Source organism: Pogoniulus pusillus, chromosome 2, assembly GCF_015220805.1.
Source record: "Pogoniulus pusillus isolate bPogPus1 chromosome 2, bPogPus1.pri, whole genome shotgun sequence".
Classification (NCBI taxonomy): domain Eukaryota; kingdom Metazoa; phylum Chordata; class Aves; order Piciformes; family Lybiidae; genus Pogoniulus; species Pogoniulus pusillus.
The window spans coordinates 6,496,554-6,524,491 of record NC_087265.1 but is presented as its reverse complement, the minus strand read 5'-3'; the positions used below and the strand labels follow the sequence as shown (position 1 = coordinate 6,524,491).

Below are 27,938 nucleotides of genomic sequence, written 5' to 3'. Positions count from 1 at the left end.
TAGGACCAAGGAAGTCCTTCTGCTCCTGGACTCAGAACTGGCCACATCTTGAGTTCTGTGTCCAGTTCTGGGCTCCTCAATTCAGGAGAGATATTGAGGTGCGGGAAGGTGTCCAGAGAAGGGCAAGGAAGCTGGTGAGGGGCCTGGAGCACAGCCCTGTGAGGAGAGGCTGAGGGAGCTGGGGGTGTGCAGCCTGGAGAACAAAAGGCTCAGGGCAGAGCTCATTGCTGTCTACAGCTACCTGAAGGGAGGCTGTAGCCAGGTGGGGTTGGGCTCTGCTGCCAGGCAAGCAGCAACAGAAGAAGGGGACAGAGTCTCAAGCTGTGCCAGGGCAGGTCTAGGCTGGATGTTGTTAGGAAGTTGTTGGCAGAGAGAGTGATTGGCATTGGAATGGGCTGCCCAGGGAGGTGGTGGAATCCCCATCCCTTAAGGTGTTTAAAAGGAGACTGGATGAGACACTTAGTGCCATGGTTTATGTAATTAGAAGGTGTTAGGTTGGACTTGATGATGATCTGGTTTCTGCAAGATCATTGAGTCCAACCTTCAATCCAAGGCCACCATCATAGTCACGACCCCTTGTTTCCACAAGATCATTGAGTCCAACCTTCAATCCAAGCCTACCATTATGGTCACCACCCCTTGTTTCCACAAGATCACTGAGTCCAACCTTCAACCCAAGCCCACCACAGCCACCAACCCTTATTTCTACAGGATCACTCAGTCCACCCTTCAACTCAAGCCCACCACGGCCATCAACCCTTGTTTCTACCCATAAAAGCTGAGGAGTATGACCTGTGAAAACAATCTCATGTCCATAAAATGTGAGACTACTTTCCCCTTCTTCTGGTTTACCCCCAGCTCCAGCACAGCTGCAGTAGCTCACAGTGGAATGTGAGCTACCTTCTATGTAGGCACAGGACTGGTTTGAGCAAGCAGCAGTTCTGCAGGGATCTGCCACCCCCAATTTAGTGTAATTAAGCATGATTGACAATTTCTTCTCAGGAAAGGTTGTGAACAAGGCAGGAGAGGAGGAAAAGAACTTTTCTCACCTAGCAGAGCTTGCTTCCCTGGGGCAGAGCAGCTCGTTAGCAGGACCAAGTGTGGATGATGAAGCAGAAGCCAGCTGTCAGCAGGCATCCCCCACCCCTTCATCATCAGAAAGGTGAAGACTCCCACACTAAAAGTTCCATCCAAACATGGGGAGGAACTACTTTATGTGTAGGGTGGTGGAGCACTGGAACAGGCTGCTCAGAGAGGCATTGGAGTTTTCTTCTCTGCAGTCATTCCAAGCCTGCCTGGATGCTCTCAGTGGGTTTAAACTGGAGCAGGATAAGCTTAGATTGGACATTGGGAAGAAGCTCTTTGCTTTGAGGGTGGTGAGACACTGGAACAGGCTGCCCAAGGAATTAATGGAGGACTCATCCCCAGAGTTAAGACCAGGCTGGATGAGACCTTGAGCAACTTAGGCTAGAGTCAGGAGCCCCTACCCATATCAGGGGGGTTGGAACTAGATGATCTTTAAGGTTCCTTCCAACCCAACCTATTCTATGCATTTGTGAAACTCAAAACTGCAGCTGGAGTTATGAAAAACAATCCTTAGCTTGGTTGTCCTCTTGTCTGGTGAGGCCTCCACTGAATGCCACTGAGGGGAGCTTCAACCTCACCATAGAATGGTTTAGGTTGGAAGGGACCTCAAAGCTCAGCCAGTTCCAATGCCCCTATCATAGGCAGGGACACATCCCACTAGAGCAGGTTGCTCAAGGTCTTACCCAACCTGGCTTTTAACACCTCCAGGGAGGTTGTGGAGGACAGAAGCACAGAATGTGATCACTGATCACATTCTGTGCTTCTGTCCTCCACAACCTCCCTGGGCAACCTGTGCCAGTGTCTCACCACCCTCACTGCAAGCCACTTCTTCCTAACATCCAGTTTCAATCTCCCCTCTGCCAGTTCAAACCCATTCCTCCTCATCCTGGCATTACAAGACCTTGTCAATAGTCCCTCCCCAGCCCTCCTGGAGCCCCCTTCAGATCCTGGAAGGCCACTCCAAGTTCTCCTCAAAGCCTTCTCTTCTCCAGGCTGCAGAGCCCCAACTCTCTCAGCCTGTCCTCAGAGCAGAGCTGCTGCAGCCCTCTGACCACCTCTAGACTCACTCCAACAGTTCCACGTCCTGCTTGTGCTGGGGGCTCCAGAACTGCACACAGTACCCCAAGTGTAGTCTCACAAGCCCCCCACTCACACCACGAGTGGGTGTGAAGAACAGCTGAGCTAGAGAGCTGCAAAGCCACTTATAAAGTCATGCCTTGAGAAGCACAAAAGAGAGCTGCAAAACTGGTCTGAAGCCAGAAAAGACACCTGGAAGCCCAAAGAACTTTCCCCTGCCCTTCTGCTCTCACTCAGAACAGTTAATGAACCAAAATAAATGCATCTTACCTTTCATCTCATGTTGTGATTCCAGGACCAAGACCTTTTCTCCAGCAGCTCCTGGGACAAGCAGCAGACTAAGCACAGAGCTCTCCTCTATAAGCAACACCTCCACTCCTTCCTTCTCAGGCCACTCCTCCAGCCCCAGGTGGGAACACTTTAACCTAATGAGCAAGCAGCTGGGAAGTGATGATCTTTGGCACCTGCCTTGCTTCACTCGTGGTTCATGCAAAAGCCTCTGGTGGCCTCAGCAGCTCCTGGAACAAGCAGCAAACCTCACCCTCAGCCCAGAGCTCTCATCTATAAGCAACACTTCCACTCCTTCCTTCTCAGGGCACTCCTCTAGCACAAGGTAGAAACACTTTAACCTGATGAGCAAGCCCGTGGGAAGTGATGATCTTTGGCTTGCTTTGTTTGTGGTTCATGCAAAAGCCTCTGGTGGCCTCAGCAGCTCCTGGGACAAGCAGCAAACCTCACCCTAAGCCCAGAGCTCTCATCTATAAGCAACACTTCCACTCCTTCCTTCTCAGGGCACTCCTCTAGCCCAAGGTGGGAACACTTTAACCTAACAAGCAAGCAGGTGGGAAGTGATGATCTCTGGCACCTGCCTTGCTTCATTTGTGGTTCATGGAAGAGCTTCTGGTGGCCTCAGCCCTGAGCCTTGCTTTTGGTACCTAATAAATGCTTGGGGATCTCCTCAGGGTAACCTCAGAAAGCTGCAGGCTTGGTTCATTTTAGATGTTGGTGGGGTTTAATTTAGGTGTTGGGCTTTTTATCACTTTGCTTCTCAGCTGAGTTTGTTCTGTTTTGATCAAAACAAGACTCATTCCTTTCACCAGCTTCATCCAGGAAAAGGGGAAAAAATGAGTATTTATCCAACATGCCAGTCAAGAGCTGATGGAACCACCCTCTGCTCCCTCCCTGGTGGGTTCCTCTGGTAATTAGCTATAAATACACCCTGAGCTGAAGTCTGTTTATTCTGCCTGGATGGAGAAAAACATCCCTGTGGCTCAGCTCCCCTGAGGTCCTCATCAGAGAAGCTTAACGAAGGCACCAGGCAGGTGCCTTTTAGGCTGGCTTTCATTTTCAGGAAGGCTGCAGCAGGATCTCTCTTAACCTGGTCTCCAGCTGAGCACCCATGCTGTCAGCAAAGGCAGTGCCTCCCCACAGGGTCCTCCAGGCTGCAGAGCATAAATACTCACCACCTGTTTCTCCTCCATGTTGTTCTGGAAAGTGCAGGAACTGATAATGGGAGCGAGGAAAACCATCCCAGATTGGCAGGGTTGCATCCCAGAATCCCAGCGGGATGGGGGTTGGAAGGGACCTGTGGAGATCATCCACTACAATCACCCTGATACAGCAGGGCACCCACAGCAGCTTGCCCAGCAGCACAGTGCCCAGCTGGGATTAGAAGCTGTGCAGAGGAGACTTCACAACCTCTCTGGCAGCCTGCTGCAGGGCTCCACACCAAAGTATTTTCTCCACATCTTCATAGGAGATATTCTAGGCTGACACTGGTGGTTAGAGGCTGACAATGAGTTTTGTGGTCATGATTGAATCCCAGCGTGGTGGGGGTTGGAAGGGACCTCTGCAGATACACCAGGGGCACCCACAGCAGCTTGCCCAGCAGCACAGTGCCCAGCTGCAATTGGAAGCTCTGCAGACAAGGAGGCTCCACAGCCTCTCTGGGCAGCCTGCTCCAGGCCTCCAGCACCCTCACACCAAACAACTTTCTCCTCATCTTCAGGTGGAACCTCCTGGCTTCCAGTTTGTGCCCACTGCCCCTTGGCCTGTTGCCAGCCACCACTGAGTGGAGTCTGGCCCCAGCTTCTTGCCCTTTAAGTATCAATCAGCATTGCTCAGATCCCCTCTGGGGCTGCTCTTCTGCAGGCTCACCAGCCCCAGGGCTCTCTGCCTTTCCTCCTCATAGAGATGCTCCAACCTCTCTTACATCTGCTGGGCTGGCACAGCACCTGGCCAGATGTTCTCCACGGATCATTTGTTCCCAAAAGCCTGGAAGGATGGAAATGAATCCTCCCTTTTCAGTAAATAAGGCCTCCAGGCTCTGTTCTCACTCTTACCATCTTGGCATGTAGCTGGGCTGCCCAGTGGCATGGAGACAACTAGTGGGAAAGATGGGGGCAGCTGGCAGAGCTGGGGGTGAGCGTGCCCCAGAGCAATGCCTCTGCCCATTGCACAAGTGCTCTTCAGTATGGACCCCATGGGAAGGGCCTTTTCATGCCTTCCCCACTCTGCCACCAGCTTTCTGGGCCACCTGTGCTTTAGAAAGTCCATTTCAGGAGGCATCAGGTGTAGGAAACAGCTGGCAACACGTGATGGAACGTGGTGGTGTGGCATGGCCCTTGCCTAGTGGCAAAGGTAGCTGAGGTAGCAGCTCTGAGCAGAGCACAAGCTGCTGGCAGCCCTCAGGTGACTCCTGCTCCCCTTGCCAGGTCTGAGGCAGCTTTCTTTTGTCACTGCCAGTTGGCTGAGCTGATTCCAAGGGCTCCTGTCCTGTGCCATGCTCAAGCAGAGGGTGGTGGCGTGGGCAGAACCAGAGAGTCCTTTTGGCTGGAGGAGACCCTTCAGACCATGCAGTCCAACCACTTCCCAGCACTGCCCTCAGCACCACACCTCCACAGCTTTGAAACCCCTCCAGGCACAGGGACTCCATCCCTGCCCCGGGCAGCCTGGGCCAGGGCTTGACAGAAAGCGTTCCTCGTGTCCAACCTAAACCTCCCCTGGGACAACCTGAAGCTGTTGTCTTTTGTCTTGTCACACCTTCTTTGGGGGCAGCTGTCCACAGCTATTCCTGTGGCTGTGTCCATGCCAGTGTCTGTATCCATACCCATGCCCATGCTGGCATCCCTGCCTGTTCCCATGACTTTGTCCCTCTCTGTATCCATGTCCAGAATCCTGTGCTCATGTCCCCGTGTCCATGTTCCTGCCTATGTCCCTGTCACCGTGCCCCTGTCCCTGGCCATCCCTCATGATGGTGTCCCCACATCTCTGTCCCTGTGCCCATGTCCCTGCCCATGCCAGTATCCTCATGTCACTTTCCCTGCACCCTTGTTTATGTCTCTGGCCATGCCCATAATGATGTCCCTGTGTTAGTGTCCCTGTGCCCATGTCCATGTCCCTGCCCATGCCCATGATGGTATTCTCATGTCACTTTCCCTGCACCCATGCCCATGTCCCTGCCCATGCCCATTATAGTGTCTCTGTGTTAGTGTCCCTGTGCCCATGTCCACGTCCCTGATCATGCCCATGACAGTGCCTTCACACTACTGTCCCTGTGCCCATGTCCCTGCCCATGCTGGTATCCACATGTCACTTTCTCTGCACCCCTGTTCATGTCTCTGGCCATGCCCATAGCAATGTCCCTGTGCCCATGTCCCTGCCCACACCCATTACAATATCCCTGTGTTAGTGTCCCTGTGCCCATGTCCATGTCCCTGCCCATGCCATGATGGTATCCTCATGTTACTTTCCCTGCACCCCTGTTCATGTCTCTGGCCATGCCCATAGCAATGTCCCTGTGTTAGTGTCCCTGTGCCCAGGTTCATGTCCCTGATCATGCCCATGACAGCGCCCCACACCAGTGTCCCTGTGCCCAGGTTCATGTCCCTGCCCAAGCCCATGACAGCGTCCCCATGTTAAGGCCGTCCCTGTGCCCACGCCCGGTGTCCCTGGATGTCCCTAGGTGACACTAGGTGTCACTGCTGCCCTGCGCTGCAGCTCCTCTGCGCTCAGCCAGGATGCCCGGAGCCGAGCCGCTGCTCAGCACCCACCCAGCTGCCAGCCTCTCAGTACCCACCCACTGCCAGCTCAGCACCCACTGCCCTCTCCCCATTACCAACCCCATCCCCATTCCCACTCCAACGTCTATCCCCACTCCATACCCATCCCACTTTGAGCCTCATCCCACTTCCATTCCCACTTGTATCCCCATGACCATCTCCATCCCACTTCCATCCCCATCCCTCTTCCGTTTCCATCCTTATTCCCACCCCCATTCCATCCTCACTCTCACTCCCACCCCACTTCCATCCCCATTTTATCCCCACTCCCCTTCCATCTCCATCCTAATCCTCATCCCCTCCCCGTCCCAGTCTCATCCCATTTGATCCCATTTCCACCCCATCTCCAATCCCATTCCATTCCACTTCACCTCCATCTATCCCAGCCCCAACCCAAGTCACCCACAAGGGCAGGGGCTGTCCCCTCGGGGTGAGCTGCCCCCACCCTGCCCCTCCCAGATCAGTCACAGAAGCTGTGAAGGCTCCAAGGGTGAGCAGTAAATTCAGAGGTGCTTTTCCTGCCCAGCTTGGGGCACAGGGACAGTGATGCCTACCCTGGGCAATGCCACCTTAGGGGAGCAAGAAGGAGAAGGAAGAACCTTGCCTGGAGGGGGCTGGTTCCTCCCAGGCTTCTACACAGACCACACAAACCAGTGCTGAGCAAGAGCAAAAGGGTGAGGGGCAAAAGGCTGGGGCCAGACTCTTGGCAGTGGTGCCCGGGGACAGGCCAAGGGGCCATAGGCACAACCTGGGATCCAGGAGATTCCACCAGAAGGTGAAGAGAAACTTTGGTGTGAGGGTTCTGGAGCCCTGGAGCAGGCTGCCCAGAGAGGTTGTGGACACTGTGATCCTGGGCAAGCTGCTGTGGGTTCTTGGCCTGCCTAGCTCTGCTCCTCCTTTTCCTAAATGGTTTTCCCACATCCCAACATTGCACATGAGAACATCCCTGCCCACCCCACAGCTCCACAAAACAACCTTCAAAGCACCAACTCTTCCTTGGTGCCTTCCCACCTCCAGCTACCTCCAAACCCAGTGGCACAGGGGAGACCAATCCCTTCCCTAAGTCTTTACCTGCAAGTACTCCAGAGACACCTGACACTGTGCTGGTTGAAACCAGCATCTCCAGAGCTTTGAGCACCTTCTTTCACCGTGTGAGAAGAAACACAGCTCACTCTTCAAGGCTAATCCAAATGCAGCTTGCAAATCCTGAGGGTAAAGCAAAATCCTGGTCTCAGAATCCACCTTGGACTTGGCCTGAGGATGGCATCCTCCTAAATCCCCTCTCTCTAGGTTTAGACCCGACCACCACCATCGTGCTGTGCTGTCCTGTCCTGCTCTCTGAGATGGACCTCACTGCTGCTGCTGGGTGAGGCTCGGGCAGCACTCCCAAAGAACTTCAAGTTTAGGATTTGCAAGTGACTCATCCATGGAAAACTTGCAAGGGATCCAGAGAGCACGAGCAGGGACATGGAGCCGGCTCCACCGACTCAGAGCTCAAGGACTTTGCAGGGCAGCTCTGGTGTTACTTAGGGATGGGATCCATTCTCCCACCGTAGCTCATGATGGGATCCATTCTCCAGCCAGATCTTAGGGATGGGATCCATTCTCCTGCCATAACTTAGAGGTGGGATCCATTCTCCTGCCATAACTTGGGGGTGGGATCTATTCTCCTGATGTGTCTTAGAGGTAGGATCCATTCTCCTGCCATAACATAGGAATGGGATCTATTCTCCTGATGTGTCTTAGAGGCAGGATCCATTCTCCTGCCATAACATAGGAATGGGATCTATTCTCCTGATGTGTCTTAGAAGTAGGATCCATTCTCCTGCCATAACATAGGAATGGGATCCATTCTCCTGCCATAACACAGGAATGGGATCCATTCTCCTGCCATAGCTTAAAGGTAGGATCCATTCTCCTGCTATAACACAGGAGTGGGATCCATTCCCCTGCCCTAACTTAAAGGTAGGATCCATTCTCCTGCCATAACATAGGAATGGGATCTATTCTCCTGATGTGTCTTAGAGGCAGGATCCATTCTCCTGCCATAACATAGGAATGGGATCCATTCTCCTGCCATAACTTAGAGATAGGATCCATTCTCCTGCCATATCTTCAGGATGGGATCCATTCTCCTGCCATAACTTAGGAACAGGATCTATTCTCCTGATGTGTCTTAGAGGCAGGATCCATTCTCCTGCCCTAACTTAAAGGCAGGATCCATTCTCCTGCCATAACACAGGAATGGGATCCATTCCCCTGCCCTAACTTAAAGGTAGGATCCATTCTCCTCCCATAACACAGGAATGGGATCCATTCTCCTACCCTAACTTAAAGGTAGGATCCATTCTCCCGCCATAACACAGGAATGGGATCCATTCCCCTGCCCTAACTTAAAGGTAGGATCCATTCTCCTGCCATAACACAGGAATGGGATCCATTCCCCTGCCCTAACTTAAAGGTAGGATCCATTCTCCTGCCATAACACAGGAATGGGATCCATTCCCCTGCCATAACTTAGAGACAGGATCCATTCCCCTGCTCTAACTTAAAGGTAGGATCCCTTCTCCTGCCATATCTTCAGGATGGGATCCATTCCCCTGCCATAACTTAGGAGGTGGTAGATGGGTTGGAGGGGCAGTGGTCAGACCCCTACCCGTGCCTCTAGCTGCTGTGCCCAGCAGGTGGAGCAGGCAGAGGTCAGGCTCTGCAAGCAGGAGTCCTGTGGGGCCTGAGCCTCTCAGCCAGCATCTTCCCCTGGCTCAGCCCAGTGCCAGAGCTCCTGCTGCTACTTGGAATGAAAACCATCTCCTTCCTCCAGCACTGCAAACACAATGTTCCCACCAGGTCCCATCTGATAAGGCAGCCAAGCTCAGCCAGTACAGCCTCCTCCTTGGTGGGCTGCTCTTGGCAGAAGGCTACACCAGCCAGGCTGGGCTCTGCAGTGAGGGGGACACCACATGGGGACCACCACCTCCAAAGCTCTGGGCTAACAAAAATGGCATTCAAGAGGAGCAGGACATGGGTGGTTAGTTACACTGGGGCTCTGGGTGCTGTGTCAGGGAATGAAACCACCACAGGAAGATGAATTAGCTGCAAGGGATGCAGAAAACATCATTTCTCCACGTCTGGCCTTGACCTTCCTGCTGGTTTGTTCCCACGAGGATCAGCCCTGGACAACATCTCGTGGCCATCACACCCACCCCAGCCCCCACCACGCAGATTCCTCTGCCTGTTTGCAGTCATTAAACCTCCACTTGAGCAAAGAGAGGGCAGGGTGAAGGACAGCAGCAGCCACCCACAGCTCCAAACTGTTCTTGCACCCACATCCACCTCAGAAACATCCCAACTCATCACTCCGTTGGAGGCATGGCAATGTCCATCGTCATTCCATAGCTGGAGACACAACTACAGCCACGCCCAAACCACAACCCCACCTGCTGGCAGCTCCTGCCACCTTCCTGCTGTCCCCCAAACCACCAGTGGAGATCATGGTCCCACCAGCAGCATCAACAGGGCTGGGCCTCCCTCAAACAACTGCTGAGGTAGACATGAACACCACCCACCCCCACCATCTCCAGGCACTTGGGTGCCACCTTGGAGTGCTGAGATGCATCCCCAAGGGATGAGCAGTCAGGTGCAGAGACCACCAAATTGCCAGCACTGCTGTTATCCCCTCTCCTGAGCACACAGAGCAGCCCAGCTCCATCCAACCATCCATCCATCCATCCATCCATCCATCCATCCATCCATCCTTCCATCCATCCTCTCTCCTGAGCACACAGAGAAGCCCAGCTCCATCCATCCTTCCATCCATCCTTCCATCCATCCTCTCTCCTGAGCACACAGAGAAGCCCAGCTCCATCCATCCTTCCATCCATCCTTCCATCCATCCTCTCTCCTGAGCACACAGAGAAGCCCAGCTCCATCCATCCTTCCATCCATCCTTCCATCCATCCTCTCTCCTGAGCACACAGAGCAGCCCAGCTCCATCCATCCTTCCATCCATCCTTCCATCCATCCTCTCTCCTGAGCACACAGAGAAGCCCAGCTCCATCCATCCTTCCATCCATCCTCTCTCCTGAGCACACAGAGAAGCCCAGCTCCACCCATCCTTCCATCCATCCTTCCATCCATCCATCCTCTCTCCTGAGCACACAGAGCACCCCAGCTCCATCCATCCATCCATCCATCCATCCATCCATCCATCCTTCCATCCTTCCATCCATCCTCTCTCCTGAGCACACAGAGCACCCCAGCTCCATCCATCCATCCATCCATCCATCCATCCATCCATCCATCCTTCCATCCATCCATCCATCCTCTCTCCTGAGCACACAGAGCAGCCCAGCTCCATCCATCCATCCACCCATCCATCCATCCTTCCATCCATCCTCTCTCCTGAGCACACAGAGCAGCCCAGCTCCATCCATCCATCCATCCATCCATCCATCCATCCATCCATCCATCCATCCATCCATCCTTCCATCCATCCTCTCTCCTGAGCACACAGAGCAGCCCAGCTCCATCCATCCATCCACCCATCCATCCATCCATCCTCTCTCCTGAGCACACAGAGCAGCCCAGCTCCATCCATCCATCCACCCATCCTTCCATCCATCCTCTCTCCTGAGCACACAGAGCAGCCCAGCTCCATCCATCCATCCATCCATCCATCCATCCATCCATCCATCCATCCATCCTCTCTCCTGAGCACACAGAGCAGCCCAGCTCCATCCATCCATCCATCCATCCATCCATCCATCCATCCATCCTCTCTCCTGAGCACACAGAGAAGCCCAGCTCCATCCATCCATCCATCCATCCATCCATCCATCCATCCATCCATCCTTCCATCCTTCCATCCTCTCTCCTGAGAACACAGAGAAGCCCAGCTTCATCCATCCATCCCTCCCTCCATCCTCTCTCCTGAGCACACAGAGAAGCCCAGCTCCATCCATCCATCCTTCAATCCATCCTCTCTCCTGAGCACACAGAGCAGCCCAGCTCCATCCATCCATCCATCCATCCATCCATCCATCCATCCATCCATCCATCCATCCTTCCTTCCATCCATCCTCTCTCCTGAGCACACAGAGAAGCCCAGCTCCATCCATCCATCCTTCAATCCATCCTCTCTCCTGAGCACACAGAGCAGCCCAGCTCCATCCATCCATCCATCCATCCATCCATCCATCCATCCATCCTTCCTTCCATCCATCCTCTCTCCTGAGCACACAGAGAAGCCCAGCTCCATCCCTTCCTCCATCCATCCTCTCTCCTGAGCACACAGAGAAGCCCAGCTCCATCCCTTCCTCCATCCATCCTCTCTCCTGAGCACAGAGAGCAGCCCAACTCCAAGATCAAAAAAAGCCTCACAAGGGAACCTTCAACTAAAAGAGACCTTTCAGGGGTGGGATTCAACCAGCTGGTCCCACAGATCTTCAAAGTGTTGGTCAAGGTTTTCCTGTAGCCCCAGGGATTGGCACTGAATCCTCTCACTGCAGAAAGCTACTCCTCCTCCTCCAAAAGATCTTTCCCCCAAATCCTATTTCCTGGAACCCCACATTCCACAACTTGTTCCCTTCAAAATCAACTGGGGAAGCTCCTGTTCCCCCCCAAAACCTTGCCTCTGGAAGTCTGCTCCCCTTAAAATAGTCTCAAGCCCCTTGAAATCCACCCCTCAACACTTGCTCCCACAGGAAATCCAAGACCCCATCTGCAAATCCCACTTGTTCAAACCCACTGGGAAAAACTCTGTCCCCCACAAACTCTCCCTCAACCCTCTTGGTCCTTCCTCCTCCTCACTCCTTCACCCCCCACCTAAATCCTTCCCCTTCCTCTTTCCCCTCATCCCACTCCCCAAACTCTATCCCCTCCCTCCTGTTCCCCAAGTCCTTCTCCTTCTATCCATGCTTCCTCCCCCAACCCCACTCCCTTCCTTCCCCATCCCACTCCCCAAACCCTTCATCCATCTGCCACCCCAAACCTCCTCCCTGCTCCTTCTCACCCCCCAAACCCCCTTCCTTCACTCAATTCTTCTCCCATCCCTCATTCCCCATTCAACTCCTCAAACCCTCTCACCTCCCTCCTTCATCACCAACCTCCCTCCCTCCTCCTCACTCACTAAATCTCCCCTTAACCCTCTTTCCACTTCCCACTCCCCAAACCCTCTCTTGCTCCCTCCTCCATCCCCAACTTCCCCATTCCCAAACCCTCTCCTCTCCCTCCACCCACCCATCCTTCCCCAAATCCTCTCCCTTCTCTTCATCCCTCCCCAAATCTCCCTATTACCCATTCCCATTCCCTGAACCCTCTCCACTCCCTCGTCCATCCCCAACTCTTCCATCCCCTAACCCTTTCCCTTCCCTCCCTCTATCTACCCACCCATCCCTCCCTCCCCAAACACCCTCTCTCCTCCTCACTCCCTTAATCTCCCTCTTACCCACTTCCCATTCCTCAAACCCTCTCCACTCCCTCCTCCCTCTCTCCTCCTCCTCACTCCCTTAATCTCCCTCTTACCCACTTCCCGTTCCTCAAATCCTCTCCACTCCCTCCTCCATCCCCATTCCAACTCCCTCATTCCCAACCCCTCTCCCTTCCCTCCATCCCTGTCTCCCCAAACCCCCTCTCTCCCCGAGTCGCCTCTCAACCCCCTTCCCACTTTCCACCCCCCTTCTCTCCTTCTTCCCCATATCCTACTCTTCAAACTCTCTCCCTCTTCCTCCTCCCTCCCCAACTCCCCCTTCCCCTCCATCCCAGTCTCCAGCACCTCTCCTTTCCCTCTCTCCATTCCCCTTCCCCCAGCCCCCCCATTTCTCCCCCATCCCCGCCCGGCCGGGGCGGAGCGGGCTCCGCGCTTCAGCAGCAGCAGCAGCCGCGGGGCGGAGCTGGGGGGGGCGCGGAGAGTCCGCGGAGCGACCGGCGGCGGCGGATCGGGAGCGAGGAGCGGGGCAGAGGGGCCGGGGCAGAGGGGCCGGGGCAGAGGGGCCGGGGCAGCCCGGACCCGTCTGCATGCGGCGGCGGCGGCGGCGGGGCTGAAGGGAGCGGCGTGGGGGGGGGATACCGAAGGGCTCGGCGGGACGGATGAACGGCTCGGTGGGGCTGTGGAACGGCTCGGCGGGGCTGCTGAACGGCTCGGCGGGGCTGAGCGGCCCGGTGGGCATGAGCGGAGCGGCGGGGAGCGGCACGGCGGCGGCGGGGCTGCTGGCGGGGGCCGGCAGCGCGGCCGTGCTGGAGCTGGAACGGGCTCTGCGCTGCTGCACCTCCGCTTCCGTGGTCACCGACGGCGAAGGCGACGGCAACGGGACGGTGGCGGACGAACGGAGCTTGTACATCATGCGGGTGGTGCAGATCGCCGTCATGTGCGTCCTCGCCCTCACCGTTGTCTTCGGCATCTTCTTCCTCGGCTGCAACCTCCTCATCAAGTCCGAGGGGATGATTAACTTTCTGGTTAAGGACCGGAGACCATCCAAGGAGGTGGAAGCGGTGGTGGTGGGACCTTACTGACCATCGCTCGACCCTGTCCCGGTCTCCAGCACCGGTTACACTTCACCAAGCACCGGCCCCGACGGGAGAAGGAACCCGAACCGAGCCAGCTCGACTGCACAACGGCCCCGGTCCTCCTTCCCACGGACTCTGCGCTGGTCGTTTTGGTTATTTCATTTGATTAATTTTGGTTAATTGGGGTGTTTTTTTTATGTTTTATTATTCTCCAGCCCCCCTCGCTCCCGTCCGGTGAGACCCGCGGGTGCGGTGCCCCCTGCTCATCCTCTCCCCTGCCCCGGAGCCGCCCGTCCCCGACAGCCGCGGGGTACCGAAGTCACCGGGTACCGAAGTAAAATAACCGTGCTCTGATGGTGGCAAAGGCTCTGCAGCTTCTTCTTTGGGTCGTGGTAATAAACTGATCCCTATTTCCAGTCCTAAAATCCTGGGGAGAGGGGAGCCGACCAGGCTTTTCCCACCGGGAATCCACTGGGCTCGGGATGGATTCCCCACTCGGGGAGGGGGATTTTTTTCCTTCTAGTTACAGTAGAACATCCCTGCGAGGGGTTGTGGTGTAGTAGGTGGGGTGAGCAAGGAACTTCCACACTGGGGGCACTGGGATGTGCAGGGGAGGTTGTGGCTGTGGTAGAACATCTGTTTTAGGGGGGAACTGGAGCACCAGGTGGGGTTCACAAGGTACTTCCACACTGGGATGTGCAGGGGATGGTGTGGCTGTGGTAGAATATCTGTTTTAGGGGAGAACTGGAGCACCAGGTGGGGTTCATAAGGTACTTCCACACTGGGACGTGCAGGGGAGGTTGTAGCTATGATAGAACATCTGTTTTAGGGGGAGAATTGTAGCACCAGGTGGGGTGCACAAGGAACCTCCACACTGGGGTGTGCAGGGGATGGTGTGGCTGTGGTAGAACATCTGTTTTAGGGGGAGAATTGTAGCACCAGGTGGGGTGCACAAAGAATCTCCACACTGGGATGTGCAGGGGATGTTGTGGCTGTGGTAGAACATTCGTTTTAGGGGGAGAATTGTAGCACCAGGTGGGGTGCACAAAGAACCTCCACACTGGGGTGTGCAGGGGATGGTGTGGCTGTGGTAGAACATCTGTTTTAGGGGGGAATTGGAGCACCAGGTGGGGTTCACAAGGAACCTCCACACTGGGATGTGCAGGGGAGGTTGTAGCTATGATAGAACATCTGTTTTAGGGGGGAATTGGAGCACCAGGTGGGGTTCACAAGGAACCTCCACACTGGGATGTGCAGGGGATGGTGTGGCTGTGGTAGAACATCTGTTTTAGGGGGGAACTGGAGCACCAGGTGGGGTGCACAAAGAACCTCCACACTGGGATGTGCAGGGGATGTTGTGGCTGCGGTAGAACATCTGTTTTAGGGGGGAACTGGAGCACCAGGTGGGGTGCACAAAGAAGCTCCACACTGGGATGTGCAGGGGAGGTTGTAGCTATGATAGAACATCTGTTTTAGGGGGGAACTGGAGCACCAGGTGGGGTGCACAAAGAACCTCCACACTGGGATGTGCAGGGGAGGTTGTAGCTATGATAGAACATCTGTTTTAGGGGGGAACTGGAGCACCAGGTGGGGTTCACAAGGTACTTCCACACTGGGGTGTGCAGGGGAGGTTGCAGCTATGATAGAACATCTGTTTTAGGGGGAGAATTGTAGCACCAGGTGGGGTTCACAAGGAACCTCCACCCTGGGATGTGCAGGGGATGTTGTGGCTATGGTAGAACATCTGTTTTAGGGGGGAACTGGAGCACCAGGTGGGGTGCACAAAGAATCTCCACACTGGGGTGTGCAGGGGAGGTTGCAGCTATGATAGAACATCTGTTTTAGGGGGAGAATTGTAGCACCAGGTGGGGTTCACAAGGTACTTCCACACTGGGGTGTGCAGAGGATGGTGTGGCTGTGGTAGAACATCTGTTTTAGGGGGAGAATTGGAGCACCAGGTGGGGTGCACAAGGAACCTCCACACTGGGATGTGCAGGGGACTTTGTGGCTGTGGTAGAACATCTGTTTTAGGGGGGAACTGGAGCACCAGGTGGGGTGAACAAAGAACCTCCACACTGGGATGTGCAGGGGATGTTGTGGCTGTGGTAGAACATCTGTTTTAGGGGGGAACTGGAGCACCAGGTGGGGTGCACAAAGAACCTCCACACTGGGGTGTGCAGGGGACCTTGTGGCTGTGGTAGAACATCTGTTTTAGGGGGGAACTGGAGCACCAAGTGGGGTGCACAAAGAACCTCCACACTGGGGTGTGCAGGGGACCTTGTGGCTGTGGTAGAACATCTGTTTTAGGGGGGAACTGGAGCACCAGGTGGGGTGAAGAAGGAACCTCCACACTGGGAGCACTGGGATGCACTCAGGGGCATCCCTGTTGCCCCATGGATTCCTGTTTTGGCTGTGGGAAGAGCCTGGTAGGTACCAGTTATAGTCCAATGCACCCCTTTTTTTACCCTATAAACCCATTCCACAGACTTCTATTAACCCACCTGGAAGTCCCACCAACAGGGGAGGGGGTCTCAAGTCCTCCCCTAAGAGAGGAATGTGTGGAGATGGCACTTTGGGCCATGGTTTAATGGCCATGGTGGTGTTGGGTTGATGTTTGGACTGGATGATCTTAGAGGTCTTTTCCAACTCACACAATTCTCTGGTGCTATGACCTAAGAGAGAGGGGAGTGTTTGCAGGGGATTTTAGTCTTCCTTTTTGGGGGTTGTAAGAGCAACAGAGCATCATTCTGTGACCATTTTGTGTCACTGTTTGTCACAGCCCCAGGGGCTGGGGCTGGTTGCTAGAGATAAATCAATGTGGCCACGCTGGGAGGAGTGGCACCGCTGGCATGAATGCTTGGCCAGGGACCACAGCGGTGGTGTGGGGGCAAAAAGAAGCTTGAGCAACCTGGCTGTGAGGAAATCTCCTCCCTGACAGCCAAAAACCTGCAGGCAGACTGTTAATTGTTGGTGGCTTTAGCACTGGGAGCTGCTTGGTGCTCCCTAGGTTGATCCAGAGCTGATGTGATGATGATGATGATGATGGTGAAGCTGTCAGATCACTACAGGCAGTCTTTAGATGTTGTCATACAACCATAGAATGGGTGGGGGCTGAAAGTGACCTCTGCAGATCATCCAGGCCAACCCCCCTGCTACACCAGGGGCACCCACAGCAGCTTGCCCAGCAGCACAGTGCCCAGCTGGGCTTGGAAGCTCTCCAGACAAGGAGCCTTCACAGCCTCTCTGGGCAGCCTGCTCCAGGCCTCCAGCACCCTCACACCAGAGGAGTTTCTCCTCCTCTTCAAGTGGAACCTCCTGGCTTCTACTTTGTGCTTGTTACCAGAAGCTTCTCTTAAGGTAGCTGAGATAAAAAGGTAGCTGAGATAAAAGGGGTTGAAACTGAGCCAGGATCTGAGACAACCACTTGACTGCAGCTGACTCTTGGTAGGAAAGGAGACACCCCAGAGTTATCTCTGTGCAGCCCTCTTCCCCCAGAAACCTCAGCCCTGGGCTTGCTCATTTAAAGGTACATGCAGGGGAAAGCCAGAGGAGAAATCTGAATCTTCTCCAGGAAGCAAACCCATTGTGGGCTGTCATGGCACCAAAACAAGTGTTCTTGAGCCATCCAGCAGCTGCAATGCTGTTGAGACAATGAACCCCAGCTCTGCCTTGGTGCTGCAGAAGCTTTACACAGAGCAGGACTTTAAGCTAACATGCAGAATCCCAGCACAGTGGGGTTGGAAGGGACCTCTGGAAGTCATTCAGTCCAACCCACCTGCTACACCAGGGGCACCCACAGCAGCCTGCCCAGCAGCACAGTGCCCAGCTGGGCTTGGAAGCTCTCCAGACAAGGAGACTCCACAGCCTCTCTGGGCAGCCTACTCCAGGCCTCCAGCACCTCACAGCAAACAACTTTCTCCTCATCTTCAAGTGGAACCTCCTGGGTTCCAGTTTGTGCCCATTGCCCCTTGGCCTGCCACTGAGTACCACTGGCAAGAGTCTGTCCCCATCCTCTTGTCCCCCACAGCTCCTTTACCTCTTGCTGAGCATTGTTCAGATTCCCTCTGGGGCTGCTCTCCTGCAGGCTCCACAGCCCCAGGGCTCTCAGCCTTTGCTCCTCACAGAGATGCTCCAGGCCCCTCAGCAGCTTTGTAGCCTTCACTGGGCTCCCTCCAGTAGTTCCCTGAAACACAAGAGTGAAAGCTCCTGTAGGGATGTTTCAGCCATCAGAAAGCATTTCCAGCCATCACCTGAAGGTACTGCAGCCACCACCACTACCATCTATACCATCTGACTTGTGAGGAGAGTGGCTGAACACCTCCTGAGAGCTTGAGTCATGAGGCAACCTTTATTAATGAAGTGGACACTTGCAGCACGATCGATCGTGATTGACCTTTGCCAGGAGCCACAGCTTCTGCCAGCAGCTTAAGCCAGCAAATTCCTGCTTCTGTGCTAACGTCACAGGACTTACCCTGAAGGTGCTGAGGCACTCAAACAGGTTGCTCAAAGAGGTTGTGGATGTCCTTTCCCTGGAGGTGTTCAAGTCCAAGTTGAATGAGTTTTTGAGCTCTAGCAGAAGGTGTCCCTGCCCCTGGCAGAGGGGTTGGGACTGGATGATCTTTAAGGTGCCTTCCAATCCAAACCATTCTGTGAATCAGTGTAACTTCAAGCTCAGCCCAAGATGGTCTCACCTAAGGACTCCTAAGTGAGAGCCTCTACCCTCAGAATGTCCTTATGGCTCTTTCATCCCTATGGAGACACCTCACTGTAGGCAGGGGATGCTTGGGAAAGGAGCTTGTTCTCCTTGGTGATGCAGAGATGCTCAAGCAGTCCCAGTCCCTCAGCTGTCCTTAGCCAGCTCTGTACCACGGGGACTTTGGGCACTGGCACAGAGAAGACCTGGGACATTCACACTCTGCTGGCAGGCAGAGGGGTGACAGCATGGGGAAGAAGCACCTCTGAGATGCCAAAAAGGGTTTCAGCATCCATCTCACCCCTGTGCTGTATGAGGTGGCACTGGAACAGGCTGCCCATGGAGGTGGTGGAGTCCCCATCCTGAAGGTGTTGAAGAACTGTGTGGACATGGCACTGTGGGAGATGGTTTAGTGGCCATGGTGATGTTGGGTTGATGGTTGGACTCTGTGATCTTAGAGGGCTTTTCCAACCCAAACACAACTTTAACTCCATGAGAAACTCACTTCCATACATGGTGGGAGCAGTGTTTGGGAAGGTATGTCCTGCCCAGATCCTGCTGACAGTTCCTTGCTTTATAATGCCAGGTCTTCCTGCTCAGAGCAGGTCTTTGTCTCTTAGAATCATAGAATCAAGCAGGCTGGAAGAGACCTCCAAGCTCATCCAGTCCAACCTAGCACCCAGCCCTGGCCAATCAACCAGACCATGGCACTAAGTGCCTCAGCCAGGCTTTGCTTGAACACCACCACAGCCATTAAACTATATCCCAAAGTGCCCTGGCCATACCTTTATTGAACACCTCCAGGCACAGCAACTCCACCACCTCCCTGGGCAGCCCATTCCAATGTCAATCACTCTCTCTGACAACAACTTCCTCCTCACATCCAGCCTAGACCTCCCCTGGCACAGCTTCAGACTGTGTCCCCTTCTTCTGTTGCTGCTTGCCTGGCAGAAGAGCCCAACCCCACCTGGCTACAGCCTCCCTGCAGGCAGCTGCAGACAGCAATGAGCTCTGCCCTGAGCCTCCTCTTCTGCAGGCTGCACACCCCCAGCTCCCTCAGCCTCTCCTCACAGGGCTGTGCTCCAGGCCCCTCCCCAGCCTTGATGCCCTTCTCTGGACACCTTCCAGCACCTCAACATCTCTCTTGAATTGAGGAGCCAGAACTGGACACAGCACTCAAGGTGTGGCCTGACCAGTGCTGAGTCCAGGGGCACTGGGATAGTACAGTGTGCCCTGCAGTGCTCACTGACAGCTGGTGAGGAAAGGACTCTGAAGCAGACCCTCATCATAGAGGACAGAAGCCTCCAGGAACATCTTAGAGCAGTTTTCCAGAAAAGGAGTTAGTTCTCAGGATCACAGTTGCCAGCTGGGCTTGGAAGCTCTCCAGACAAGGAGACTCCACAGCCTCTCTGGGCAGCCTGCTCCAGGCCTCCAGCACCCTCACAACAACTTTCTCCTCCTCTTCAGATGCAACCCCCTAGCTTCCAGTTTGTGCCTGTGATCAGGAGTTTCTCTTTTGACAGACAAGGTGGAACTCAGCATTACCAAAAGGTAGCTGAGATAAAAGGGGTTGAAGCTCACAACAAACAACTTTCTCCTCATCTTCAGCTGGCTTCCAGTTTGTGCCCCTTGTCCTGTCCCTGGGCACCACTGACAAGAGTCTGGCCCCTGCTTCTTGCCCCCCACAGCTCCTTTAGTTCTTGCTGAGCATTGCTCAGATCGCCTCTGGGGCTGCTCTCCTGCAGGCTCCACAGCCCCAGGGCTCTCAGCCTTTGCTCCTCACACAGATGCTCCAGGCCACTCAGCACCTTCCCATCCTCCACTGGACTCTGCAGCATTCTCCAGGCAGCCCATTTAACAGGCAGCCCTAGCTGTGTTGAGCCATTATTAATTGTCATTAGCTAATGAGTCATTACAAGTGCTCCTCCCCTCTCTTCCTGTGCCTGAATGGATTATGCTGTTGCCATTGATTCCAGCAAACCATGACCGGTCCCATTTAACCCATGGAGCTGCAGGAGCCCTGAGGGACATCAGGTCTCTCAGATCTCTTCTGTTCCAAGCCAGCAGTGTCTTCTGCATAATTAAGGCTTCAAATTGCTGCCCAAACCCCAAAATCTCATTTTTTGTTAGCTGCCCATTAGCAAGTGATGGCCACTGCCCATTGCCCCTCCCTGGTGCCCAGCAGCCAGCTCTTTCCCTGCTGCTTCCCAGCTCTGCAGCACCATTACTGGCACAGTGGGAGAGGCTGGGAGAGAGAGGAACAGGAGACAGAAGGCAGAAAGAGGGAACAATGCAATGGGGATGATCTTTAGAGCAGGACCTCTTGTGACAGGAAGAGGGGAGAGGGTTTGAAATGAGAGGAGGGGATTCAGGCTGAGTGAAGGAAGAAATGTTTGACTGTAAGGGTGGTGAGAGCCTGGCCCAGGCTGCCCAGGGAGGTAGGAGATGCCCCATGCCTGGAACTATCCCAAATCAGGCTGTCTGGGCCTCTAAACGACCTGTTCCAGCCAGAGATGTCCCTGCTGATGGCAGGGGGGGTGGACTCAGTGAGCTTTAAAGGCTCTCTCCCCGCCAAACCAGACTGGGAGTCTATAGAAGCAGTGTAGGAAATACCAGTGTAGGAAATCCGTGGTGAAAGCACCACCAATCCCTGACTCCCAGCAGGGTGGGGGCTGGAAGGGACCTCTGCAGATCATCCACTACAACCCCTTTGCTAAAGCAGGGCACCCACAGCAGCTTGCCCAGCAGCACAATGGCCAGCTGGGCTTGGAAGCTTCCCAGGGAAGGAGACTCCACAGCCTCTCTGGGCAGCCTGCTGCAGGGCTCCAGCACCCTCACAACAAACAACTTTCTCCTCCTCTTCAGGTGACACCTCCTGGCTTGCAGTCTGTGCCCATTGCCCCTTGGCCTGTCCCTGGGCACTGCTGAAGGACAATGAACTGAAAGAACAGAAAGGAAACTTGACCTGGCATTTCAAACCTGTGTGGTTAACCTGCAACAGCCTGGCAGGGGCTGTGAAATCAGCAGCTCCCCAAAGCAGATGCTCAGAGCCAAGTTGAGCACATCTCTCTCTGAGGTAGAAAGAGCAAACTGCAGGGCACTTTGCTTTGGGAAACAGGTGAAGAACCTGAGGGCTCCACTGCCAGGTAGTGTGCAGCTGAGATGCTGCTGGTCCAGCCTCATGGAGCTGCACCTTCAGATTTTCCTGTTTGAAAGCTCTGAAGATCACCTCCTTGCATTAAGGTTTTGCCTTCATAGAATGGTTTGGGTTGCAAGGGCCCTTCAAGCTGTGCCAGGGGAGGTCTAGGCTGGATGTCAGGAGGAAGTTGTTGGCAGAGAGAGTGATTGGCATTGGAATGGGCTGCCCAGGGAGGTGGTGGAGTTGCCGTGCCTGGAGGTGTTGAAGCAAAGCCTGGCTGAGGCACTTAGTGCCATGGTCTGGTTGATTGGCCAGGGCTGGGTGCTAGGTTGGACTGGATGAGCTTGGAGCTCTCTTCCAACCTGTCTTATTCTATGACTCTATAAGACCATCCAGTTCCAACGTCCCTGACATGGGCAGGGACACCTCCCACTAGCCCAGATTGCTCAGAGCCTCATCCAGGCTTTTCTTGAACACTTCCAGGGAAGAGGCATCCACAACCTCCCTGGGCAACCTGTGCCAGTGTCTCACCACCCTCACTGCAAAGAACTTCTTTCTAATTTCCAATCTAAATCTCCTCTTTGCCATCTCAAAGGACATTAATGAAAGGGGTTGTTTAGTCTGGAAAAGACTGAGAGGGGATTCAATAAATCTTTATGAACACCTGGGGGCTGGGGGTCAGGAGGGGGGGGACAGGCTCTGCTCACTGCTCCCTGGGGTAGGACAAGGAGTAATGGATGGAAGCTGCAGCACAGGAGGTTCCAGCTCAACACAAGGGGAAACTTCTTTACTGGAAGGGTCCCAGAGCCCTGGCACAGGCTGCCCAGAGAGGCTGTGGAGTCTCCTTCTCTGGAGCCTTTCAAGGCCTGTCTGGATGTGTTCCTCTGTGACCTGAGATGGATTGCATGATCCTGCTCTGGCAGGGGACTTGGACTCGATGATCTCTTTGAGTCCCTTCCAATCCCTGACATCCTGTGAGCCTGTGACAGTGCCATGCTACTTGCCACCACTGGGACTGGACCCAGAGCACCAGTTCTTCTACCTTCCTGAGGTGCCACTAGCAGCACCTTCTCCATCATGCACACTCCAGAACCTTCATCCCAGCGATGTGCAGCTCATGGTGGTGGAGTCCCCATCCCCTGGAGGTGTATTGCCTTGCTGTCTGCAACTAGCTGAAGGGAGGCTGTAGCCAGGTGGGGTTGGGCTCTGCTGCCAGGTAAGCAGCAACAGAACAAGGGGACACAGTCTGAAGCTGTGGCAGGGGAGGTCTAGGCTGGATGTTAGGAGGAAGTTGTTGTCAGAGAGAGTGATTGGCATTGGAATGGGCTGCCCAGGGAGGTGGTGGAGTCGCTGTGCCTGGAGGTGTTGAAGCCAAACCTGGCTGGGGCACTTAGTGCCATGGTCTGGTTGACTGGACAGGGCTGGGTGCTAGGTTGGACTGGCTGAGCTTGGAGCTCTCTTCCAACCTTGATTCTCTGGTTCAAGAAACGTGTGGGCTTGACACTTGAGGATGTGGTTTAATGGCCACGGTGGCGTTGGGTTGATGGTTGGACTGGATGATCTCAGCAGGCTTTTCCAACAGAAACCAGCTTCCATGTGGTGAATGGCTTCACTGCAGCTGCTGCTCAGAGCTGCTGGGGGTTTGATGTGCCATCACACTCCTCCAGCCTTCCTACCCTGAAGACTCTTCCAAAATAGTAGCAAAAAGAGACTAAATAAATAAACAAACAAACATCCTAACCTGATTATGATGGAATAAAGGACATAAAAGTGATCTATTGCTTGTGCATTTCTCATATCATGTGCTCATGACACTGGGTTGTTGGTTTTTTCCCCCCCATCTGCTAAAAATACATTCCATAACTGTGGAATAGGTCCCAAGCTGACAGTGGCCAAATTGATGGATACACTTAGTCCTGGAGAGCTCAGCCTTCCTTTAGTTTCTTGTTACAGTCTCTGCTCCTCAAGTGATGGAAACCATGATGAGGTAATTTTTTGGCCTTAAAGAAGTAAAGGTGGCCAGTTAAAGGAAGCAGCCCCCTGCAAATAGATTAGGGAGAGGCTGATGAAGTGTGTGGTCACACATGGGAAGAGGCTGAGGGGAATCACAGAATCACAGAGTCTCAGGGGCTGGAAGGGACCTCCAAAGCTCAGCCAGTCCAACCCCACTACCAGAGCAGCAGCACCTAGAGCAGCTCACACAGGAACACATCCAGGCAGGTCCTGAGTATCTCCAGAGAGGGAGACTCCACAACCCCCCTGGGCAGCCTGTGCCAGGGCTCTGTCACCCTCACAGGGAAAAAATTCCTCCTCATGTTTCCATGGAACTTCCTCTGCCTCAGCTTCCACCCAGTGCCCCTTGTGCTGTCACTGGCATCACCCAGCAGAGCCTGGCACCAGCCTCCTGCCACTCACCCTGCACATCTTTACCACCACTGCTGAGGTCACCTCTCAGGCTCCTCTTCTCCAAGCAGCACAGCCCCAGCTCCTCAGGCTCTCCTCATAAGAGAGAGCTTCCATTCCCTTCAGCATCTTTGTGGCTCTGTGCTGGACACACTTAAGCAGTTCTATGTCCCTTTTGAACTGGAGGGCTCAGAACTGGACATAGCACTCCAGATGCAGCCTCAGCAGGGCAGAGTAGAGGAGCAGGTGAACCTCTCTCGACCTACTAACCACAGCCCTGCACAGGCTGGAGAGCTGGGCACAGAGGAGCCAGATGAGGTTCAACAAGGACAAGTGCAGAGTCCTGCACCTGGGGAGGAATAACAAATTGCACCAGTCCAGGCTGGGAGGTGATCTGCTGGAGAGCAGCCCTGTGGAGAGGGACCTGGGGGTCCTGGTGGCTAACAGCCATGGGGCAGTAATGTGCCCTTGTGGCCAAGAAGGCAAATGGGATCCTGGGCTGTATTAGGCAGAGTGTGTCCAGCAGATCAAGGGAAGTTCTCCTGCCCCTCTACTCTGCCCTGCTGAGACCTCATCTTGAGTACAACCTTCAGGTTTGGGCTCCCCACTTGAAGAGGGACAGGGATCTGCTGGAAAGGGTCCAATGGAGGGCTGTGAGGATGATGAGGGGACTGTAGAGCATGGTTGATGAGGAGGGGCTGAGGGACCTGGGGTTGTTTAGTCTGGAGAAGGGAAGATTGATAGGGGATTTGATAAAGGTTTATAAGTATCTGAGGGCTGGGGGTCAGGAGGGGGACAGGCTCTGCTCACTGCTGCCTGGGATAGGACAAGGAGCAATGGATGGAAGTTGCAGCACAGGAGGTTCCAGCTCAACACAAGGGGGAACTTCTTTCCTGGAAGAGTGAAAGAGCACTGGCACAGGCTGCCCAGAGAGGTTGTGGAGTCTCCTCCTCTGGAGCCTTTCAAGGCCTGTCTGGATGTGTTCCTGTGTGCTCTGTGTTAGATTGCATGGTCCTGCTCTGGCAGGGGGCTTGGACTCGATGCTCTCCTTGGGTCCCTTCCAACCCCTCACACACTGTGAGCCTATGATGGTTTCAGAGTGTGAACAATGTGAATGTGCTTGCAAATAAAATCCATGGCTTGTGTCTGGTTTGTGAATGCACCACAAAAGAAATAATTAAGTAAGTTATAGAATCATTGAATCCCAGGTTGGAAGGAGCCTCAAGGATCATCTGCCCCAAAAGAATGTGTTGAGTCATAAGATCACTGAATTCCAGGTTGGAAGGAACTCCAAGGACAATCTGTCCCAAAGTAATGCAGTGAGTCAGAGGATCACTGAATCCCAGGTTGGAAGGAACTTCAAGGATCATCTGCCCCAAAGTAATGCAGTGAGTCAGAGGATCATTGAATCCCAGATTGGAAGGAATTCCAAGGATCACCCGGTCCAAGCTTCCTTGGCAAAAGCCTGGTCTAGACAAGCTGGCTCAGCCCTCATCCAGCTGCATCTTCAAAGTGTCCAATACTGGGAACTCCACCACTTCCCAGGGCAAATTATTCCAATGCTGGTTGTCCTTGCTGTGAAAACTTCTTTTGTATCCAATGGGAATCTCCCCAGGAGCAACTTGTAGCCATCATCTCTTTCCCACCTGAGTCTTGTCTAAAGAGAGTCTCCAAAAAGCTGGAAGAATTGGTAGCTCCCTGCTCTGGTTTCTTCTTGGGTAACAAGAAGCTGGAGCCTAAATCCTGCTCTGATACTGCCACCAAAGTGGCAGGTAAGAGGAAGAGCAAGAAAAATCACCAGGAACCTGGGAAAAAAAGAAGTAGGAAGAAACAAATACACCTTAAAAAAAAAGCCCAACTCTGTGTGGGATAAAGAAATGGAAATGGGTGCAGGAAGGGTGATAGACATCTACAAGGCACACAAACATCTACCAGGTCATGGGGCAGAGGGGATTTGGGGGATGAGCTCTGTGTAGAAAGGCTGGGCTGGAAGAGAGTGGAATGGAAGAAAACAATTTGGATGGCTTGCAGGAAAGCCTGGAGATGATAAAGCTCCAGGGAGACCTTCTGGTGGCCTTGTAGGACTGCAAAAGGAGCTACAAGACAGATGGAGAGGGGCTTTTTATGAGGGTAAAGACAGACAGGACAAGGGGTGATGGCTCAAGCTAAAAGAGGGAGATTTGCACTAGAGCAAAGGAGAAGTCTTTTGACAGAGGGTGGTGAGACCCTGGCCCAGGTTGCAGACAGAGGTGGGAAAGGCCTCCCCCCTGGAATCATTCCAGGTCAGGTTATTTTGGGCCTCTGAGCAACCTGCTGTAGTTGCAGATATCCCTGCTGAGTGCAAGGGGGTTGGACTGGATGAGCTTGAAAGGTCTCTTCCCACCCAAACCATCCCATAAGTCTAAAATGTCTTGAAGATCAGAGATGGTAGGCTGTGAAATAATCACTAGAGAGAAGATATAAACCACATTTCTTTATGCCTTGGACTCCAGACTCAGGGATGTTCCTTCTGGGGTACTGCTGCACTCACAACCTCTCCAGCACTGCCTGCTGAAAGTCTTGGTTGAGCTCACTGCTGAAGCCACAGGGATGAAAAGTGTCAATCATGCTGTAAATTCAATTCAAGAGAGATGTTGAGGTGCTGGAAGGTGTCCAGAGAAGGGCAAGGAAGCTGGTGAGGGGCCTGGAGCACAGCCCTGTGAGGAGAGGCTGAGGGAGCTGGGGGTGTGCAGCCTACAGAAGAGGAGGCTCAGGGCAGAGCTCATTGCTGTCTGCAGCTGCCTGAAGGGAGGCTGTAGCCAGGTGGGGTTGGGCTCTGCTGCCAGGCAAGCAGCAACAGAAGAAGGGGACAGAGTCTCAAGTTGTGTCAGGGCAGGTCTAGGCTGGATGTTGTTAGGAAGTTGTTGTCAGAGAGAGTGATTGGCATTGGAATGGGCTGCCCAGGGGGTGGTGGAGTCGCCGTGCCTGGAGGTGTTGAAGCAAAGCCTGGATGGGGCACTTAGTGCCATGGTCTGGTTGGTTGGCCAGGGCTGGGTGCTAGGTTGGACTGGCTGAGCTTGGAGCTCTCTTCCAGCCTGGTTGATTCTATGATTCTAAATATTAACTGCATGGAAGAGCCATTGCAAGGGTATGGAGTGAAGATTCTATGATTCTATGATTCAGTGGGCATTGCAAGGGTGTGGAGTGAAGTGGTTGATTCTATGATTCTATGACAAGGAGCTGAGTTAGCAATGCCAGGAAGCGGACAGCAAAAAGTCCTTTCTCTTAGTCCCTGCCCCCAAAGAACACCATGGGCTGCTCGGCAGCAAGGGAGAGCTTGCACACCTATTAGGACATTTCAGTGTGTAAAGTGAAGGAGTTGCCACTCAGAGCTTCCCAAACACTTACTCAGTGTTTTACAAACCCAGCCAAAGAAAAGTCTCTCCCGAGGATGATGCTTCAATGAAAGCTTCAGTGAAGCTGGATGAAAGCTTCATCTCCCCTTCCACAGAATTCCAGAGTGGTGGGATTTGGAAGGGACCTCTGCAGACCATCCACTCCAACCACCCTGATACACCAGGGGCACCCACAGTAGCTTGCCCAGCAGCACAGTGCCCAGCTGGGCTTGGAAGCTCTCCAGACAAGGAGTCCACAACCTCTCTGGGCAGCCTGCTCCAGGCCTCCAGCACCCTCACAACAAACAACTTTCTCCTCATCTTCAGGTGGAACCTCCTGGCTTCTAGTCTGTGTCCATTGCCCCTTGGCCTGTCCCTGGGCACCACTGACAAGAGTCTGGCCACAGTCTCTTGCACCCCACAGCTCCTTTAGCTCTTGCTGAGCATTGCTCAGATCCCCTTTGGGGCTGCTCTGCTGCAGGCTCCACAGCCCCAGGGCTCTCAGCCTTTGCTCCTCACAGAGATGCTCCAGGCCCCTCAGCAGCTTTGTAGCCTCAACTGGACTCTCTCCATCAGTTCCCTGTCCCTCTGAAAGTAGGCAA

General features: G+C 54.0%; 1 protein-coding gene and 1 long non-coding RNA gene across 2 annotated transcripts in view; one reads left to right on the top strand and one right to left on the bottom strand.

Annotated features, from left to right (window-relative positions):
• The window catches only part of LOC135181782 (uncharacterized), a 164,455-nt gene that overhangs the window by 134,859 nt on the left and 1,658 nt on the right, over window positions 1-27,938 (bottom strand). The gene's annotated exons all lie outside the window — the stretch shown is intronic.
• Window positions 13,285-14,091, top strand: RPRM (reprimo, TP53 dependent G2 arrest mediator homolog). The gene has a single exon (XM_064166348.1). It carries the CDS (start codon window positions 13,311-13,313, stop codon window positions 13,731-13,733), a length of 423 nt encoding a protein of 140 aa, XP_064022418.1. The 5' UTR covers window positions 13,285-13,310; the 3' UTR covers window positions 13,734-14,091.

Excerpts from the sequence above, each read along its gene's own strand:
- RPRM (XM_064166348.1), top strand. The coding sequence starts at position 13,311 with ATGAACGGCTCGGTGGGGCTGTGGAACGGCTCGGCGGGGCTGCTGAAC.